The 22,085-nt window shown below is 34.8% G+C and overlaps 1 protein-coding gene across 3 annotated transcripts in view; it reads right to left on the bottom strand.

Annotated features, from left to right (window-relative positions):
- The window catches only part of abr (ABR activator of RhoGEF and GTPase), a 191,447-nt gene that overhangs the window by 64,100 nt on the left and 105,262 nt on the right, over positions 1–22,085 (bottom strand). For all 3 annotated transcript variants that reach the window (XM_051109096.1, XM_051109097.1, XM_051109098.1), the window contains 8 exons: positions 21,277–21,329; positions 17,921–18,061; positions 15,237–15,358; positions 12,388–12,556; positions 9,539–9,661; positions 9,242–9,317; positions 8,086–8,190; positions 3,637–3,711 (listed from right to left, as the gene is read on the bottom strand). In XM_051109096.1, the coding sequence (XP_050965053.1) occupies positions 3,637–3,711; positions 8,086–8,190; positions 9,242–9,317; positions 9,539–9,661; positions 12,388–12,556; positions 15,237–15,358; positions 17,921–18,061; positions 21,277–21,329 (864 nt within the window). The remainder of the gene's footprint in view (positions 1–3,636; positions 3,712–8,085; positions 8,191–9,241; positions 9,318–9,538; positions 9,662–12,387; positions 12,557–15,236; positions 15,359–17,920; positions 18,062–21,276; positions 21,330–22,085) is intronic.

The raw sequence follows: 22,085 nt of genomic DNA, 5'->3' as shown, positions 1-22,085 counted from the left end.
GGCAACCACAACACTGCAAACTCCATGACAAATGACTTCAGATGAGGCAGCCACAAAAAATGAACCAAGAAAACAAGCATTCAAAAAACCTCAAAACAGTCTTACACAATAGCTCTTTTGAGTCTTGAGGAAGCACACTGTGCGATTCATTAGGGCTTTAAAACACACGTCTGATTGTTATCAGAGTTGAGCTGATCTACAGAGTCTGCTGGCCATATGCGTCCGTTATGCAAATTCACATTAGCATACTGTACATAGACATAATTTGGGTATTTCATTCAATCCCTGACCTCATAAAGCAAAGAGGCATAATGTGTAAATATATATGCAAATATTCATGAGTGAAGCCCCCACAGGACAAACGCTTAAATGATACAGTTAAGACCCACCAGCCATGGTGACCACAGTGCTGCTGACGTACTCATGTTACTTTTTTTAAAAAAAATACACTGAATATGTTCAGTATTTTGTCCTGTGTGATGGAGCCAAGTGGATTTGAAACGGGTGACAATTTTCAGATACAGATTAATCTCTGCCACTTTCATCTATGCTAAAAAGGAATTTATGTAACAGGAGTTTCTATGTGCATGAATGTTGTGCAACTCCCACAGTGCACTTATTTCATCCTTTGCAGAGAATTATGTCGGCTTGATTTATAGTCAACATGAAACTGTTAACAAAGAAGTGCATTTCTGTGCAAAATGAAATGTGTAGAGAGAAACACTGTGATCTAATCTGCACAGTATACATTAAAGAGGACATATCATGAACATCTGACTTTTTCTGTGTTTAAATCCGACAAATGAGTCCCCGGTACATCTACCAACCCAGAAAACGTGACAAAGGACAACCCAATAACTTTGTTTTAGTATGCCTTTCTCCTTAAGTATGTAAAAAAAACAAGCCCCTCAGATTTCGCTCACCCCGTGACACAGAAAGGGGATCTTATTATAATATTACCGCCCCTTAATCTGCATGTTTCCACCTATGGCACCGTCATTTGGTGTACCAAATCAACGCTGCACCAGTTCTAATGCCATGGCAAAAGTCTTTTTGATGCACAGATGAGCAAAGAACACTATTTAGAGTCCCAGCCTCAGAGGAGACAAGAGAGCAGTGGATTTATTAATATATGCTCATTCAGCTGTCACAGATCTAATATAAACATGTGATTTCTTTCCCAGCTGCCTACTTTCACAGACATAACCTACTGTTTTTTGTAACTCCTGTGTTTTTAACATAAACTTGTTTGTTTGACAGTTTAAGCACAATAAGACATGAAAGAGAACTTAGTTTAGTACTCACATGCCGTGTGACAGCCGCTTTCTGTGTGTGTGCTTTGGATGTGTGCGCTCAGAAAACCATTTTTAAAGTTTTAACCAACTTTAAACTAATATGGTTTAAAATGCTTGATTTCAGCATGACAGACATGATAATCAAAACCAAACTGATATTTTTTTGAGCATATGCGGTAGAAGCTGTAAAGGTACAGCCCTATTCTGGGAAAGGGGACGGAGAGCAGCAGCAGCTCATTTGAATTTAAAGAGACATGCATGAAAACAGTGTCTTTCTGCTTCCACTCAAAATAGGCATTTTCAAAATGATATAATAAATGATCTGTGGGCTATTTTAAGCTGAAACTTGACAGACAGATTCCGGGGACACCTCAGACTTATATTACATATTGTAAAAAGGGGCATAGTAGGTGTCCTTTAAAGTCGACATGAAGCTGTTAATTACTTATATCACTAAATCAATGTCACATGCATGTGAAATTCAGCGAGCATGTGATTCACTCACATTCATCACAATAGAAATGAAAAGGTCGAGTGCTTAGAGTGTTTAGTGCCTGCCCAATTTTCAGTGGTTTCGGAAATATGCTTCACATTAATTAATCCCACAGAGATTATAAAAAATCTTAATGTTAAAGAGATCCAAAAAGCCAAGAAACAAACTAACCATATATGAGGAGAATCATCACCACTACAAACTTTGACTGGAAGCCAAAAAATATTTGAAAATCGTACAAAAAAACAGCTTTAACGAGCGAGTCTCATTAAGACAATGGAGACAAACAATAGAGATCTTAATCTAGATTTAAAGACACACACACACAAATGAGCTCTTTTGGCATAATTCACTTGTCGTAATGCTCTAATTTTTGGAGATTTTTTTTTTCTGAATCATGGGTAATGTAATTTTCCAACAGGAATTTCATTGTTCAACAAGATTATTAAAAGACATTTTGAAATAATGCAGGCTGATGGCTTCAACAAAAGCATATAGCACTGATTAACAACCTTGTAGCTCACAATAGCACTGCACTTAAAGCTTTAAAAGACAGACTAGCACCTTTAAGGCCCTTTCATTTACAGTTGAGGTCAAAAGTTTACATACACCTTGCAGAATTTGCAAAATGTTAATTTTACCAAAATAAGAGGGTTATTTTTTATTTAGTACTGACCTGAATAAGATATTTCACATAAAAGATGCTTACATATAGTCCACAAGGGAAAATAATATGAAGAAAATATGTGACCCTGGACCACAAAACCAGTCTTAAGTGGCACCGGTATATTTGTAGCAATAGCCAAAATATGGGTCAAAATGATCAATTTTTCTTTTATGTCAAAAATTATTAGGATGTTAAGTAAAGACCATGGTCCATGAAGATACTTTGTAAATTTCCTATCGTAAATATATTAAAACTTAATTTTTGATTAGTAAAATGCATTGCTAAGAACTTAATTTGGACAAATTTAAAGTTGATTTTCTCAATATTTTGATTTTTTTGCACCCTCAGATTCCAGATTGTCAAATAGTTGCATCTCAACCAAATATTGTCCTATCCTAACATTCATAAATCAATTGAAAGCTTATTTATTCACCTTTCAATTGATGTATAAATCTCAATTTCAAAAAATTGTCCCTTATGACTGGTTTTGTAAACCAGGGTCACATATAAGAAAATAAATGACCCTGTTCAAAAGTTTACATACGCTTGATTCTTAATACTGTGTTGTTACTTATTAAGAGTTGGGGGTGAAAACTTTTGAACATGAACATTTTTCTTAATTTGCCTAAATATCATATATATTTTGCCTAAAAGAGACAGTTTTAAAATCACTTCCCCTAAACAGAAAATAAATGAGATTTTTACTTCCATTTTTTAAATGTGGGAGGGTACTTCCCCTAGTATGTTCTGTTGTAAACTGCTCATATTATATACTAATCGCTCAACTACTGCACTCTAAGCACACTTGCTGCAGTGACACGCAATAGTGTCTACAGCTAACTGATGAAGAGTTCATCTGAGGTGAACACTTGAAAAAACAGAGTAGTTTCTTAGTAACAATTTTCCTCTTTCTTCTTTTATACCCAACATATGAGGTCAATTACTTGTTCTCAGCGTGATAAAACAATACATCTGTATAGATCAGCATTTTCTAAAGTGTGGGCTGCAGCTCCCCTGTAATACTTACTGGGCCACAGACAACACTTTGGGAAATGCTGATTTATACAAATGAATTGTTTCCGTTATCCTTTATTATGCAGGATAAATGTGTTTTGTCTATTCTTATGTTCTATAAAACTAAAAAAAAAAAAAAAAGTACAACGGAAGACACTTTGACTTACTGGCAGATTCTTTGAAGCCTGTGGCTTTATGGACGATCACATGCAGGAAGCCGTATAGACCAGAAGATTCCTCATCTGGAAGAGACAAGAAACACTCAGTAAGTGTGTGTGTGCGAGAAAGACATGAATTTATGAAGTGTCTAACTCCTTGCTTTAGTCATCTTTCAGCAACTCCCTCTTTAATCTACCCACCGTCCTCTATTTTCCTGCCTATTAGTGACCGATAACAAAAGACACACATGCGAGTGTCTAGACACCCACATGCTGCTAAAACACATATATAGAATCAGAAAAATCAGAAATGGCCCAGACCACCCAAGCGTAGGTTGAAGGCTCTTTCAAGATTGCACGAATGGAATCGAGAAAGAAGACACCTGCACTAGTATCCAGTCACCACTGTTTCTCTCTCCTCAGTGCTCATCAGTAAGTATGTGAGCAGCTGGTGAGTGCATGTCTGCTGTAATGTGAACAGTGCTATTCTTACACAATATCTCCTGTTTGTGTGGTCCATTTCTGTGCTGGACTGGTGATAAATATCTGACTATCGTTGTATTTGTTTGGACTGCTCAGATCCATTACAGGGCTTGATGCAAATTACACTACTCAAATTACCTTCTACAACATGAAATAAGACACGGAGATTCTGTAGAATGTGGTTATAAACAGACAACAGAGCCTGACTTACATGCTGAAATTAGCAGTGGTTAAGGCAGTCTACCACTCATCCAACAACCAAATAGCCATTAGTGAGGTCAGGAAGTTTATTTAGATTTTATTATTAGATTTAATGGTTTATATGTATATTGTATATTGCCTCCAATCTCTGGCTTAACTCAATAAAAATTATATAATAAATAAAAAATATTTAATTTAATGTATTAATTTAATTTAAATTATTTTATTATTATTATTATTATAATTCATTCATTCATTTATTCATTCATTCATTCATTCATTCATTCATTTTTGAAATGTTGCAATGAGGTTGGAGCCCTGAGTAAAAATGAATGAATTAATTAATGAATGAATAAATAAATAAATAAATAAATAAATAAAATAAAAGTTTTTTTTTAACCCTTTAACTGTCACTCCCATTTTTGAACACAGACATAAAAAAGTCTATCCAGACTTAAATTTTTGTAATATAATTTTAATGTGCATTCTCCATGGTAATGCAATGTCCGATTTTAAAATGCCTTTTAAAGGATGAATTTTGAGATTTTATGTTTTGAAGTGATATATAATTTCTAAAACGTGATAGGGAAAAAGGCTACAAAGAAAGTCTTTTGTGACAAAGGTCAGAACTCATGTTATGATGTCAATTTTTTTAAGTTGCACTCTTGACATATATTAATCTATTACTTTTCCTACATAATTTGTAACACAAAAATATGGTAAAATATCTATTTAGGAGTCTTAGACCTTTCCAATATATTTCCAGTATAGTTTGTCATGATTAGATTAGGATTTATTTGTAATATGGTGAAGTAAACAAAGAGGGGACGGTGACAGTTGAAGGGTTAAAGTGAGTTTTTATTATGTTTATTACTATTACTATTATTTTAGTGTTGTAAAGAAATGTGTAAATGTACTACATTTGCACACAAAACCAGTATAAATAAGCATTATTTATATTTGTACAGAAAAAAATTCCAAGCATTTTATTCACATATGTCCAAAATGTTTCGTCAGTGTCTAGATAGCAGCTTTCATATCAGTACTGAAAAAGTCATATTAGTTGGTTAGCAATGTAAAAGAGTAATAGTAAAGTCAGGTTGACTAAGAATTTAATTGACTTGAAAAGAGTCAAAGGTCAGTTCTAATCAGAAAAATGTATAAATGTGCTTTTTGCTTAAGTTGCAAGATCTATTACACACAGATCAAATAAAACCAAGTGTCACAACCGCCTGACTTTGGCTGCTCTGTTCTGGAAACACTGATGAAGAACTCTGTAATTAGTGCTGGTGGAAAGAATGCAGATGTCAGAGTGAATGAAAACAGTGTCACATAACTAAAAGTCAACAGCTGCCTTAACTAAAACCATGAGTTTGGATAACCACACCGAAAACGTTTAACATCATGTGAAGTGGGTTAAAAAAGCATGATTCACGAAAACAATATTTATGGTAAGCCACAGAGAACAAGAAGATTTTTCTGGACTTAAATGATCTCGTCCTGAGGGGAAACCTGCTGTATGTGAGGGGTCTCTGGGCCTCGGAACCAGTCGTGACTTCAGGGTGGCCTTGACCGACCCTCACACACACACACACACACACACACACAGAATGGCTTATTGTATCAATATTAGAAGCAGTGGGTGGCAGTGCTCAAGTTGCAGTCTCCCTTTCTCTACGTTTATTTAGCAGGAAGTAAACTAGCCGAGAAGCTCTTTGAACCTACACAACACATGAGTGAGCAAACAATCACAGACCTGAGCACGTTGGTGGACGTGATCATAATCCAGTCTAGAAGTAAGAATCAAATTACGTCTCATCATTCAGTCCAGAAGAAGTTTGATTAAACTCTAAAATTGAATGAACTAGCACCTTTAAGGACCTTTGATATACAGTTGAGGTCACCTTGCCGAATTTGCAACCCTGTTGAAAAAAAACAGCATATGCTGGTTAGGTAGGTTTTGATGCTGGGATACTGGTTTAAGCGGGTTTATGCTGGTCCTTTGCTGGTTATGTGCTGGTCCAGGACCAGCTTAAACCAGCTAAGGACCAGCAAACAGCCAGCATAAACCAGCAAAGGATCAGCTAAAACCAGAATCCCAGCATCAGAACCTACCTAATCGGCATATGCTGTTTTTTTCAACAGGGAAAATGTTAATAATGTTACCAAAATTTTGAAATCATTCAAAATGCATGTTATTTTTTATTTAGTACTGACCGGAGTAAGATATTTCACATGAAAGACATTTACATATCTTATAAAATATCTTAATTTGTGTTCCAAAGATGAACAAAGGTCTTACAGGTTTGGAACGACATGAGGGCGAGTAACTAATGACAGATTTTTCATTTTTGGGCAAACTATCCCTTTGAAAACAAATCTTGACAGCCTAAATCCTTCATATTCCTGTTGGTACCTCAGTTCCTAACTAATTTAAATTCACTACAAGCACCCTGAAACAGCAACATTTCATGAACCCACATTCAACCGGTCTTTTTCTGATGTATCAAAGCAACTGCCAAGACTTGAACTGTTTAAACATTTCCACTTCTTGCAACATCACCCTTCCACAACACTATTTACAACCCTTTTCATGTGGAGGTCAAAGCGGCGCTTGATGCTCTCCTAAACCCTCATGCGAGTCACGTGAAGCGGCCTTAACACTCTCACTGTGCCAATGAGCACAAAACAGCAGCCGGCCATCATTTAATTACTGTCCCCCTCCATCTAAGAGCTCTCAATGTCAGACTGTTTCTCTCGTAATGAAGACAAACGTTCCTTACAGGCCTGATCTGTCAGCTCAAACTGCTGGTGTCCAGAGGAAAGAGGGTATTTGAGAGTGTGTATATGGGGTTCACGGGGGATGTATGTGAGGGTATGTGGCAGGGGTTACATTCCTCCACCAGCTGCTCCTCATTTCACCTCACTCCCTACATCTTAAATTTCATAGCAGGAGGGATGTTGTGGGGTTCAGGGGACGATCAGAGGGGGTCTTTCTTTGTGTGTCACTTACAAGAGACAGATACAGTAAACACACCTATTATTTACAGCACAAGTCAAACTCAAAACCCCTGGGCCGGACACGGCCTGGCAGCGGCAGTCTTTAAAAAATGAATATTTTTATAGAAACCTAAAATTCGCTTCTGGTTTGTGCTTATTACTCTTCAAATAGTGAACAACACATACTAAGAGAGTGTTGTCCGTTTGATGGTGACTGACTCTAGCTCTGCTAACTGGGGTTTCATGTGGGAGGTGATGGACAGATGGCTTTAATGTCATCCAAACATGTCAGAGTCCACACGAAAACAAAAAGCCAAGTCCTGAAAAGCTGCCCTGCCTAGAAGTGAATAAAAACAGCCTCAACATGGCACGGGTTATCAGCAGAGTAAAACCAGATTGTAACCTAGATTTCTGAAAAACCAATTTGGTCTTCACTGCGATGAGAAATTGAGGAAGAAAAAAACTGGGGTAGAGAGTGCAAATAAAAACTACTATGATGAGGAGCTTGAGGAATTTAACTGGAAACAGAAGGGAAAGAAACAAGGAAGAAGAGGATAAGCTGTACTGTTTTTATTGAAGTTCTCCTCAAGACAAAGACAAATGAGATATGCATTTCTGGACATCTGATATTAATTGAAACTGATATCACTACTCTCCTCTACTGTAAATTCAGATGCAGATTCAGCATTTGCATTTAACCCTTCATATAAGCTACTAAGCACTGAATCAAAATGCATAGAGCTGTTTGTGGATGTGGAAATATGTGTCTCCTACCATCTTTGTTGGTGGTGACGGGGATGTTGTGGACAGTTCGGAGTTTGAAGCAGGAGCCGGTCAACACTTGCAGCTCTACTGAACTTAACACACAGGCCTGCAGGTCTGAAAAACACACAAACACACAGTGAGCTCTACACATCAAGATTATTATGACTAATTAAAACGATTAAAAAGATTTCTGTTCATTAAAATAAAGCTGAAACTAAATAAAATATAAACATTAGATGAAAAACCTCCACTAAATGAAAATGAGAAAAGTTACCATGGCATATGTTTTATGGCTCTAAAAATAAAATAAAATAAAATAAAATAAAATAATGGTAATTAATTTAAAAATGCAATGCAGCACATGTTTTTATGGCTCTAAAATAAAATAAAATAAAATAAAATAAATCAAATAATCAAATAATCAATATATTAATATAAAATAATATAAAATAAAAATGAAATAAAATCATGGTAATTAATTTCAACATGAAATGCAGTATATGTTTTTATGGCTCTAAAATGAAATAAAATGAAATAAAAATTAAATAAAATCATGGTAATTCATTTAAACATGAAATGCAGCACATGTTTTTATGGCTCTAAAATAAAATAAAATAAATAAAATAATCATGGTAATTAATTTAAACATGAAAAGCAGCATATGTTTTTTATGGCTCAAAACAAATAAAATAAAATAAAATAAAATAAAATAAAATAAAATAAAATAAAAAAAAATGGTAATTAATTTAAACAGGAAATGCAGCACATGTTTTTTATGGCTATCAAATCAAATCAAATCAAATCAAATCAAATCAAATCAAATAAAATAAAATAAATGTGAAAAAAAAACAAATGTGAAAACAAAAATTGCAGGACTACAGAAGCAGGTGGAAATAAATCAATAGTAAGTAAGAGCTTACTATAATTTTAAGTTATATATTTTAATATAACCCATTTCAAATTTTTATAAATGAATCATTTTGCTGCCATTTTGCTAAGTTTGCTGAGGCCCACCAAGTGGACCCCAAACCTAGTGGACCTTAGAGAGCATTACTGGAGTGGTAGTGGGGTCAGTTTAGGAACGATGAATAGTGTCATTCTGTAATGATGAAGTGATATGGTAAAGGAGAACAGTCTGATGTTTTAATAGAACAAGTTATCTAACCTTTCTTCTGCAGTTTCTGAATGCTCTCCCTCCATTCTGATCTCTCATAATCTGAGGACAGCAGGAACAAGTAGCTCTTGAGAGAGAGAGAAACAGAGAAAGTGAGTTCAAGAATAACAACAGCGCCCTCTACTGGAATGCAATAAACAGTAGAAACCCAACATTTAAGTGGAAAATATTTAGTGAAATCTCCAACACTAAAAGAAATCATATCAGTCAAATATACTCTCAATATCTCACCGGCCTCCCACACAGAATATAGCACGATAAATCAGACGCTTGTGCGACGTGTCGTACCTTGCCGTGTTTGTTGTGGATGCGGAATGGGATGGTGGGGGAGTGTAACAGCAGACACGACTCCTGCTCGTTCATCTTCTTCCTGAGACGATCCACATTACGACTCTGACCCTTTTGTGCTTTCTGTACACACACAAATCAATCTGATATTAGTGCATTAAAAATGTGCTTACAGGCAAAATATGCCCGGGACATCTGTCAGTCTGTGTTTCTCAGATAGTAACATACACAGAAGCCAGCATGAGGCATCAGTCATCATGACTGTAATCAGTAATCTGCATTTCAATCAGAGAAACTTCCTGCTCTGATTAGCCCTCTCTTTCCTTCTCATTCTCTCTTGTTACTCTCAGAACAGAGTTTATGGAAAAACCAAGAGATCCACGGAGCTAGATAACTGGTGCAAACTGAAATCCCAACTGTGTACAATAAGGTCCAAAAGTCGGAAAATGTTTCTGTTTTGCATTTTTTACAATTAATATCAAATATACACTGCCGATCAAAAGTTTGGAATCAGGAGGATTTTATGTTTTTTTAAAGAAGACATTTCTGCTCAGCCAGGTCGTGTTTATTTGATTAAAAACACAGAAAAAATAGTAATATTGTGAAATATTATTGCAATTTTAAATAGTGGTTTTCTATTTTAATATACTTTAAAACAGAATTTATTCTTGTGATGCAAAGCTAAATCTTCAGCATCATTACTCCAGTCTTCATGATCCTTCAGAAATCATTCTAATATGCTGATTTATCAAAGTATATATTATCAATGTTGGAAATAGCTGTGCAGCTTAATATTTTATTTTATTTTTTATTTTTTCGGAAACTGTGATTCTTTTTTAGGATTCTTTGATGAATAAAATGTTAAAAAGAACAGAATATATTTAAAATAGAAATCTTTTGTAACAATATGCACTACCGTTCAAAGTCTGGGGTCAATAAATTCTCTTTCTTTCTTTCTTTTCTTACTTTTATTGAGCAAGGATGTGTTAAATTGCTAAAAAGTAATAGTAAAGACTAATATTGTTAGAAAAGATTCCTATTTTGAATAAACGCTGTACTTTTTAACTTTTTATTAATCAAATAACCCTGAAAAAAGTTCCAAAAAAAAAAAATATATATATATAAAATAAAATATATATATATATACACGTATATATATATATATATATATATATATATATATATATATGTGTATATACACATAATATATATATATATACACATATATATATACAAACATATATTAAGCAGCACAACTGTCCAACATTTTCAACATCGATAATAAATGAGCATATCAGATTGATTTCTGGAGTAATGGCTGATAAAAATTCAGCTTTGCATCACAAAAATAAATTATATTTCAGAAAGTATATTAAAATAGAAAACTGATATTTTAATTTGCAATTATATTTCATAATATTAGTACATTTTTCTACATTTTTGAAAAATATATGGAACTTTGATAATGTTATATATGTTATATATAACTTTTTTTGGTCAATTCTTATATGCTCACCAAGGTTGCATTTGTTGTATAAAAATAATTGTAAAGTATTATCTAAATTTAAAATATCTTTAAAATATCTTAAAATATAATTAAATTAAATTGATACATATATAAATATATTTATAAATATATAAATATTTATACTTTCATATATTTTAATGATATATATATATATATAATCTTTTCTGTCACTTTTATCATCACCATTTACTGTCACTATTTTATGTTTTTTTTAAATCTCTTATGTTCACTAAGGCTGGATTTATTTAATCAAAAACAGTAAAAACAGTAATTATGTGGAATATCTTAAATATAACTGGAATATTCCAATCTGTTGGCTGTATATATGTTGATCTGATGATCATGTGAACCTGATGACTCTCCAGGTGAAATCATAATTCTGGTTTAAGATAATTAGTTTCTGTAAAGAAAATTATTTTGCGTCAAAAAAATGAAGGGACTATGATTTGAAACTGTAAAATACGGTCACTATGGCATGTGGTCAAACAGAAAGTGAGGGAGAAATTTGTTTGTGAAGTCAGTTCAAAGGAAATTGTGTTTTTTTGCTTGTAACACTGCGTTTGTGTGTTGTGTGAGAGTTTCCATTAGGGCCGACTCTATCATCCTCTCATTGTGTGTGTATGAGCATTACTGGAAATGATGTTATCAGGCCTCCACAGCTAATTAAAGATTCCAGAGCCCCACTGCGCAGTCCGTTAGCGCATGTGTGTGCGTGTCGAAGTTATATTATATCTTGACACAATGTAATGGGCAACATGACTCTGTGGTGCAGTAATCGCTCTGAGCAGAAGGAACTCCCAGAAGAGACACTCTGACAATCCCAGGAGCGAGTGCTCTCAGAAGGGAACTCGTTCGATTCTCTCAATGTCAGCTAACATAAACAATCCCACTCACACAGCAGAGTCACCCACGTTGGTGAAGCTGAGAGTAAGGGTTTCACCTTTCCTCTGCGTGTGAGGCACTGCCTCGCTGTCCCGTGCTGACCTCGGTTAAACAATGGAAGCGTGCGGTTTAAGATCTGTCTAAATGTAAACTGTCCTCATCACAGTGACTTGTGTTCTCATTCAGCAATGCCAAACATCAGTAAACAAACTACAAAATCCACTTTCTTCTTAATTCCAAACAGAGGTCTACAAAGTAATGCATTGACGTAAGATTGAACAAGACTGACAATTAAGTGAAGAACTTCATAGTTCCTTCTAACAGAAAAGGCACTTCAAAAGGTTTTTAAACTAAGAAAAAAATGGTTCTTTTATGGCATCACTTTCCTTTTTTCCAGAGTGCAGATGTGTGTTTGGTGACCTGTGAGAGAAAACTGTACCTTCTCTTTCTGGATCTCGCTTTTGATGGAGGAGATCTTGATCTTCATCTCTTCGATCTCATGCTCAGGGAGCGTCTGGACGTGAGGGAGAGAATCCGAGTCATCCAGAGTCTGGAAGCTCAGATCAGCCAGAGGGATGTACCATTTACACTCGTACTGCTGATGCCTCCTGCCAAATAAACACACACAAAAACATTTAAATATCAAATACTGTAGGAGCATCATTTATTGTGCTTTTTTATTGTTTTAATTCTTCTAAACACACTAAATTAAACTGACAACCTTAGTATATTTGTGTATTTAGTATATCATTTAAGTGCATTATCAAGTGTAGCGGTGGGCAATATGAGTAATTTTATTTCACGATAATGCTATACGACACAATAGTGAGTTTTGCTTTAAATAAAGTCTTTATGATATCAAAATGTTTGATACCATAGAATTTTCATAAATGTCACCAGTTTAAATATCACAAAAACATGATGGAGTTTTAGTGCCACGTTAAAAACAAAAAAACAAGTTTAAAGTTGTAATATTTTGAGAATACAGTAAAAATATTTTGAGAATTATGCCAAATATTTGAGAATAAAATTGAAAAATGTAGAGATTAAAGTCAAAATGACGAAAATAAAGTCGAAATGTTTTGATGTTTCCGTTGTAGGCCTGATAACACCATTTCCTTAGGCCTATATGTAGTGCACCAGCCACCCAATAATAGCAATAAGCTTTGTGCTTTTGGTACTTTTAATATAAAACAAAGCCTCAGCTGTCAGTTTTATAGCAGAATACAAAAAAAATTCACATTTTACAATAACATGTTTTTCACATTCTCTAATGTGGCGTGACATTCATGTGAATCAATCGTCTTTTTGATTACGTTGAGATGTCATTAGTTTCATTAAATTATATGTTTTCTTTCTTTATTCTGTTTTCTTTGTGAAAATTCTACCACCTACTCCACAAAAACATCTGGCATCCAACTTTTCATTCCTCACATGTATTTAATTAAAAACAGTAAAAGGTTCTAAAGGTTGAAGTGGACTCCAACTCATTAACATAAGTTATATTTAAAGTTCATGTCATGATATAAACGTGAAGGAACACTTCATCAAAGTTGTCCTAAGACAAGAACAGGTATTGTTTTGGTTTTAGGACAACTTTGATAACAGGTTTTGATCCACTTTAAATGTTGACTACTGTAGGCTAATTTAATAAAACAAATGTCTCATTGTAATCAGAATGACGACTGATTCATATGGAGCTTAAACTGAGATCTATCACATCCATTAAAAGCGTGAAAAACACACTATTGTAAAAGTCTATGGAGACTTTGCAATATCTCTCGGTACTCCCAATCCAAAATATTATAACTTTAATCTCGTAATTGCTACGAATTAATTCTCATAATTTTGACTTTTATTTTCAAAATATTTTGACTATTTTTGTTAATTTTGACTTTATTCTCTAAACATTTTGACATTATTCTCATAATTTACTTTATTGTATAAATATTTCAACGCTATTCTCGTAATTTAGAATTTATTCTTAAAATATTACAACTTTAATCTCGTAATCTTAGCTGTTGTACAAAAAAACTCAAGATCACTGAAGACAAGTAGACAACAGTCAGCGATTAAATAAGAATAATATAAATACATACATCTTATAAAAGTTACAAAAGTGATTTAGTAAAGAGCAGTGAGAGATTTTCTCTCTTTTGTTGTTTGATTATCATAAATAACAAACAGACTGCTGTCACTTTAAGAGCTGCCCAAATACAATATACTGTTACACATGTTTCCTTTCTCAGCTGTTTGCTTTCACTTAAGACTTAAATTACTGAGTTTACAAGGATACTTGCAAAGACAGGCATTTTGACACATAAGTGTGTGCATTTAACCATTCAAAGCCTACAAAGTGGCAAATATAACTCTGTTCAGTACTCCCGTGCTCTGTGAGCATCGTCAGTGGTCAGAAACAGTCTCTCAGACAGCGAGTGCATATAGTGAAATCCGTTCTCTTTTCTGCTTACTGCATTTCAACGGCTTAAAATCACTTGTTTTTAAACAGGAATGCTTAGAAACGCATGCAAATGTGTTTTTTGTGACCATGCAACACAGCAACGTCACATGAGCGTGTAACCTCAATAGAGACTATGGTCAAGAATCGCTACCGGTTGACAAATTTCTACTGGTTAATCGCGTCTATGGGGATCAGCCACTCCTGATAAAGTGTTTAAACTATTCCTGTTCATAAACACACAAACACATGCCTCATAATGTCTTTCTCTTCCTGTCCTGACAGGAAATGCCTTTGTGGAGACTGATGTAACCAATTAATCTAAGCACTTTCTAGTATGTAGAGTATGCACACACTCACACACGCTTCAGGAATCAAAATTTGTTTCCACTGCGAAAATCCTTGATAATGCGCTCTTATTATGAGATGATTATGATGGTTTCACAGTGAAATATAATCTGCTCATCATCATGCATAACAACCAATTAAAAACCTCTCCGGCCTAATTCAGTCTGATTAAGATGCTGAATACTTCACAGTCTCTGTTAGTACTCAGGACAAAGAGCACTGGTATTCTCTATACACATTATATGGGCGTTATTCTCCTGGGAAGCTTTAGTTACAGAAACACAGAGCTGCATCAGGATAACAGCAGCTATCAATCAATATTACATTGTCTTTGACATTGTAACCATGACAACAACAGAGTGACAAATAGGCTTGCACAAATAAGCTTGTAGATCAAAACACTTCATCTAATGTAGAGTGATGTATGCATGAGTGGGTAAAACATTAAATGAGAGAGAAAGTGTGAGTGTCCCTGTTCATACCCGACTGCGGTCTTCTTCATCTTGGCACAGAGCAGAAGGTCTGTGAAGAGGAAGACATGACGGAGTTTACGCGTCCCCTCCGACACCTCCACCAGGAAGCCATCCTTCACCAGCTGACGAACCTGCCGGAGACATAAACACCCACCGTTACTTCCTGTGGACTCATCAGAGCAGAAACACACAGAACATGTGCGCTCTGGAAAACCGAGGGGCAGCAAAGGTCACGGACCCTGTCTGCAGTTACACAATTCATCAGTGACACTGTACAGCTAGATCATTAAAAAGTGCTGACACTCAAACGTCAAATATTTATTTTAAATAAGTGTGATGAAGAAAAGTGAGGGTGAGATGAAGTTAACACATTAACACAGCTGATCCACTCACCCTCAAGCCATCCTAGGTGTATATGACTTTATTCTTTCAGACGAATATAATCAGAGTTATATTAAAAAATGTCTCAAATCTTCCAAGCTTTATAATGGCAGTGAATGGCTGTTGAGATCCAATAAAGTGCAATAAAGTGCATCCATCATAAAAAGTACTCCACATGGCTCCAGAGGGTTAATAAAGGCCTTCTGAAGTGAATGCAATATTCATATTTAAAACTTTATAAACCATAACCTCTAGCTTCCACTAACTGTCGTATGTGCTTTCACAAGAGTGGCGTTCTAGCGAATAACGTAGGATGTAGGTGTAACGTAAACTCCGGTGAGTTTCGTGAGAACCAAGTTTTGTTTACAGCAAAGGAAAACCAGTTTCCTCTTGGTTTATATCAAAATTCTCCATCATTTTTCTTTACAATTCCCCGTTTCATACTTCTAATTAGTGACCGGTGTTTTGTTTTGCTCTCTCTTGCTCTTTTCACTAGAGCTTATGCTACACCTACATCCTATGACATTCACTGGAACGCCACTCTCTCATGAATGCGTGTACAACAGTTAGCTGAAGCTAGAGATTATGATTTACAAAGTTTTAAATATAGATATTTTTCTAACACAAACACATCGATTCACTACAAAAGGCCTTTATTAACTCCCTGGAGCTGTGTGAAGCACTTTTTATGATGGGTGAACGCACTTTATTGGACTTCAAAATCTCAACAGCCATTCACTGCCATTATAATGCTTGGAAGAACCAGGAAATTTTTTAAAGGGTCCTATTATGCTTATTTACAAAGTCTTTATTTTATTTTGGAGGTATTTTATGCTTGGTGGTTCGAAAAACGCATTCTTTTTTACATTATGCACACTGCACACGTCTGCAGTGTGTCACGGCTCTGACGCGTCCACTGGAGCAGATCGTGGTGATAAGCATCATTTTTAATGTAACTCCAATTGTGTTCATCTGAAAGAAGAAAGTCATATACACTTAGGATGGCTTGGTAATTTTCATTTTTGGGTGAACTATCCCTTTAAGTAGTCCGCCACGTTGGAACGGTCAAAGCCAGTCCATGAATACTCAAGAACAAGTTGACTGCTTGTCTGCAACCATTGTTATGCACACGTATGAAGCCGCTTTTACACACTTTTGTAGAGTAATGTTTACAAACTCTGCCTCCTTACACTTCCATTTTGAGTGTGAGTGCCAAAAAAAGAGAAAATAAATAATAAAGATGAATTTCAACTGATGTAAGTAAACTTGCTTAATTTTTAGAGGTGTGTTTCCTACAAGCTTTGTTGGTCAGTGGTCACAAGTTCCGCTGTTACTAATATAGTTCAAAGGCTCAGTGTTTCCTGAAACCACAGTTCCAATGAGCATTAGCAAACAGCATTACAAAACTTTGTGGTTAGAACTAAAGCTCTCCACCTGTGGCTATATAAATGGTTTCCTGTTAGTATGACGTGGACTTCAATAGTTAATTCTCATAAGATATAAGCTATCATGCGGTTCAGTCTATATCTTTTTTCCCATATGTATAAAACGCATTTCACAATTGTTTATATCATTTTAAGCAAAACAGCAGAGAACAAAAATAACAAAGTAGTCCCTAGATGCCATGTTCGTTATTTGCAGCAGCATTGCAGAGAAATGACATTATATATAGAATGCTGCTTCCTGACTGAACCACATGCAAAAAGAAGTGTATGTATGCACTTTATGCATTACATATACATATAAACACAATTTTTTTTTTTTAAGTGAACCACTTTCTGTTGTCCATGTAAAGGAGCTATTGTAATCTGACATTAATTTATTCACAAACCAATGAATTAACAAAAGATTTAATGATGTCATTAATGACAGTCCTATACTGTCAATACTACAGTTTCAGGAAACAGTCATAACTAGCTAGTTAATTTCTCCAAGCAAGTTTTTTGATTGATTAGTCTGCTGATTATTAATTTGATTAATGAAATAGTCAGGTAATAAAAAAAGAAAATCATATTTTTTAATAAAGTAAGTCTCAACTGAGGTGGTCTTGGTTTGATGGTTTTGTTGTAGGTACAAGTGACACTGGTATGTTCACAATGCTTACACAAAATGAAACCAAGAATTAGAAAAAATGCAAGGTGCCAAATCAAAAGCTATTAATAAAGCAGGCGTGAGAGCACTCATATAAAGACACAGATACCTCACCCACCTCAAAGAGGCTTTAATCTAAATATAATTTTGCACATACATTAGAGTATACAGAATAGCCTCTCTCCATTAGTCACATCCAGTAAACACACAAAGTCACACACCTCTCCCTTCGGTGTGGTCACGGCAGTCCTGCGCGGGTCGATCTCTTCATTGATGCTAGACAGGAAGTTCTGGGATATTCTCAGAGCATCCTGCAGTAGAGGGAAGTCTGGATGATCCTTAGGAGTGTGTTTCAACAAATCCTGAAAAAGAATAAAACAAACAGACAACATTTGAAATGTATGCTTATTCTTTAAGAGATAATCCAACTATCAGAATAAAATCTAGCCGCAAACAGCAATTATCGGGGTTCAAAGTGCATTTAAGCACATATGAAAAAAGACATTATTTAGCAAGACTGTAACCACCAAATCAATGATTTAAAAAAGCATTTTTTGGGAAATCCAAATTTTAATTTTTTAATTTTCAGCATTTTTTCGATAATTATTGACCTAGAGTCCAGAGAATTGTACCACAGTGATTTTTCGCAAAAAGTATTTTTTTTTTTTTTTTTTTACATCTTCACGATCATTTAACAAATGATTTGATTGAGAGCAGTGGTTCCAGAGGCAAAGTTGTCCAGAATGAGGAGTTCTATCATATGATACGAATATCACGCGTATGTGCGAAAACCACACAATGTACAATCGTTTACACCCTTAAAAAAAACATGATATGGCCCCCCCCAGTGGCCGATTTCTTTCAAATTTCTCACAGACCTTTGGGGCCATGTCAAACAGGCCCACCGAGTTTCTTTCTGATTGCTCTCCTTTAACCTTGTATAATAGGTGTTCTGAGTTTGGCGAAGATATGTAATTCCATTCAGGAGTTATAAGCATTTTACTAAAGGTTGCCCTGCCCCTTTCAAATGATTTGGCGCATCTTTCCGAAAAGTTAAAAGTTAAACTTTTTTGATATTTATTGATATTCTTCAGAGAATCTGTCTGCACTGGTTTAGTTCCAATCGGTAGGGATGTTTCCGATTCTGATACTAGTATCAGAAATGCCACCGATATCACAAAAATTCTGGCATCAGTATCTTTGAGTACTAGAACCCATGTACCGATCCGATACCATTTCCTCACAGCACCTAGTTATGCCCACTAGCTTTGCTTAAGGCTGAAGATCAGATATCAACTCTTCTTTGCTGCTCAGAATGCAAACACAGGATGTTGTGCTGTGTTGCCACAAGCACTGTTTAGAGCAGCAAAGAATAAATACTGTACAAATGTGCTAGCAGTATGTCCGCTGTTTGGTAATATGTCAGACTGGTCTAAACAGCCAGTAAAACGGTGACATGTCTCATATGCCATGCTGCAATTTCGAGGGGTGGCACAAGTATTAGCACCTATTTCTTCCCCTTCTCCCAAATAAGCTTATGCTTCTGTTTCAGCTACTAAAATAGTTCAATTTTGTATGTAATGGCAAAGTAATTATATTTAGTTTAATTCAGTTAATTTAGAAAAATGTTTGGAGCATTTTTTGTTCGCTAAATATTGTTTTTTGTTTTTTTAAAGTAACAAACAGCATTCAGCGGAAGACTGTTCATAGTCTGTGTGATCATTTGCCTTCTCACCACAACTTGCCTAAAATAAAATATATAGATATAAAACAGTTCAAGTATAAAACAGTGTTAGTTTAAACGTTAAACATAGATAAATGTGTGGTATTAGGCACATATCCAATCGTTTGTGTGGAGAGTGGAAGCTGGAGCCTGCTTTGCAGGACATAGAGGTGCCAGTGCAATCACTTGCATTTCTTTCAGTGGAAACAATTTAATATTATTATACTTTTACTTTTTATTATACTTACTTCGTTTATTTGTGTACACTCACAATATCAACAAAACGTTATAAACAGTGCTTTTATAAAGTAAAGAAAACAAACATGATGTGCGGTCTCATTCTTGAACAAGAAAATCTGCGAATACGTGCCTCACAGACATGATAAATATATATACACACACATACACACACACACACACATATACATACATATATATATATATATAGAGAGAGAGAGAGAGAGAGAGAGAGAGAGAGCTTTAAATTATTATTTAATGAAATAAAACAAATAAAAAAAAAACACATTTTCATTATGTAATGTACGTTAAGAAGCATTTCTCTCTTAAGGCCATTGTTTATCATGGACATAGTCTCTGAACTTTTGCTATTAACATTTTTTTTAGATTCTTTATACAGTTATATTGTAAAACTAAATACCTTTTTCAGGTAACAGTGTTAGATTTGTGGCTGCATCTGAACTTTGCTTTCAGAAGTTGAAGTTCAGTTTCTTTTTCAAAAACGAATAATAATATTACTGTCAAATGTATGTCAGATAATAAAAATACTCTAGTTCACTGTATGTATTTGTTCATGTTTTATTAAGGGTTAAGTCTAAAGCACACCATAAAATAATTCCATCAGTTCATACAGGGCTAGTAGTACTAAATCTGCAGCTGTATATACAGATACACACCCAGGTATAGGAACAGTACTCGGTATGGGGAAGAGGAAAAGGGTATCGGAACATCTCTACCGATTGGGCAAAAAACCTAGGACAAGTTCGCAAAAGTAGGTTTTTCAAAAATTCCAAAATACCCCAAAATTTCGGAAATTTTTTTTTCAAAAATTTAAAAAAGTTTATTCAACTTGAAATGTCAAATTATACTAAGTGACAACTTAGATATTTGAGTTGAATCAACTTTTAAGGCATTAAAATTTTAAAATTTTAAGGCAGCTGGGTTACTTACCCATCTGTTAAGTTTAGCAAACACAAATATCTAAGTTGTTACTTAGTACAACTTAACATTTCAAGTTGAATAAACTTATTTTAGTTGACTGAACTTAAAATTTTAAGGCAGCAGGGTAACAAATTATTTTAAGCTGACTCAACAAATTGTATTTTTTATTTTTTACAGTGTACTACTGACATCTGGATTTGGCAGGTATGACAGGTTGATACTGTATTGTAAAGGATATGATGATCTTTATAAACAGCAGAATTTGGTAATCGGAGTGCCTCTTTATGATATAGAACACAGTTATAGTTTACAGGTGAATATCTGTACATGCCAAAATGTCATCACAGATAATATGCAAATAATCAACGTGTTAATCAACGTGTAAAGACAATTTTCAATTTAACAAATCAAAAGTGCATGCTGTTTTTGATTGATGGAAACCAAATCTCTACTACGTTTGATTAACCTTGTTGAACTGTAAGACTCATGCAGTACAAAAAGAGATTTACTAGAAACACTGCAAGGTCAGTCATGCATGTGTGTGAATAACAGCAGGCTGAGTGTGTGATGTCAGGAACATAACAGCCTGTGCATTTGCCTTAGTAAAGGTGACCTTACTGTTTTAAACTTGATTACTTGTAATCAATAGATGTATATATAGAGAAAGAGACTCACATGCAAGACCAGAGTGCTGCGAGTGACACGGTCAATAGGCTTGTAGAGGAGAGCTGCAAAGACAAACATTAAAAAATGAATTATAGAGTCATCACAAGTTATGAAATATCATTTTGCATAAGATGCATCTCAGCTCACAAAACACTCATACTTCCAATCATACAAATGCTCTAAAAAAAAAAAAATAAAAAAAAGAAAGAAAGAAATACAGTACCCTTTCCCAAACTCTATTACACAGCTGACTGAGCAGCCAGACACTACGGATAATAACAGCATCTCTGAGCACTTCACAAATATGAGCATCCAGGACAAATGAATGCAAACACTGAGAGGAGGCTCAGTTTATGTCTTCAGCTCTCTGTAAATCCACACACTCTCAATAAGCTGACAGACTGAGAGAGGAGGAAACACATATCTGTCAGCTCACAGTATCATGCCCTTCCTAGCCATATCTGTGATTCTCAACACTGCAATGCTATATGAACACCTTATATCATATATGCTAAATCAAGCTCGCTACTCTTTCCCATTTATCCACCTTGTTTTGAAATACAGAAGTAAGTTATTTTATCAAATGTGCAAGGCTTTTAATTCATTAGCCACTATAGGACAATTTTTATTTTATTTCAGACATACAGATAAAAATCTGTTTTATATTTTGTATTATAAGGATGAGCTGCAGATGCTCTTTAAAGTCAGGTGGATTCTGATTGGCTGTCGATGTTTACCAGCATAAAAGTTCCGAAAGTGATTCCAACAATATCGTTCTGCTTGCTGCTTATCAAGGTCAGACTCAGATTGTTTTCCAC

This window comes from Labeo rohita, chromosome 5 (genome assembly GCF_022985175.1).
Source record: "Labeo rohita strain BAU-BD-2019 chromosome 5, IGBB_LRoh.1.0, whole genome shotgun sequence".
NCBI classification, from domain to species: Eukaryota; Metazoa; Chordata; class Actinopteri; order Cypriniformes; family Cyprinidae; genus Labeo; species Labeo rohita.
The sequence above is the reverse complement of the archived record's forward strand: the minus strand, read 5'-3'. Positions and strand labels throughout refer to the sequence as shown.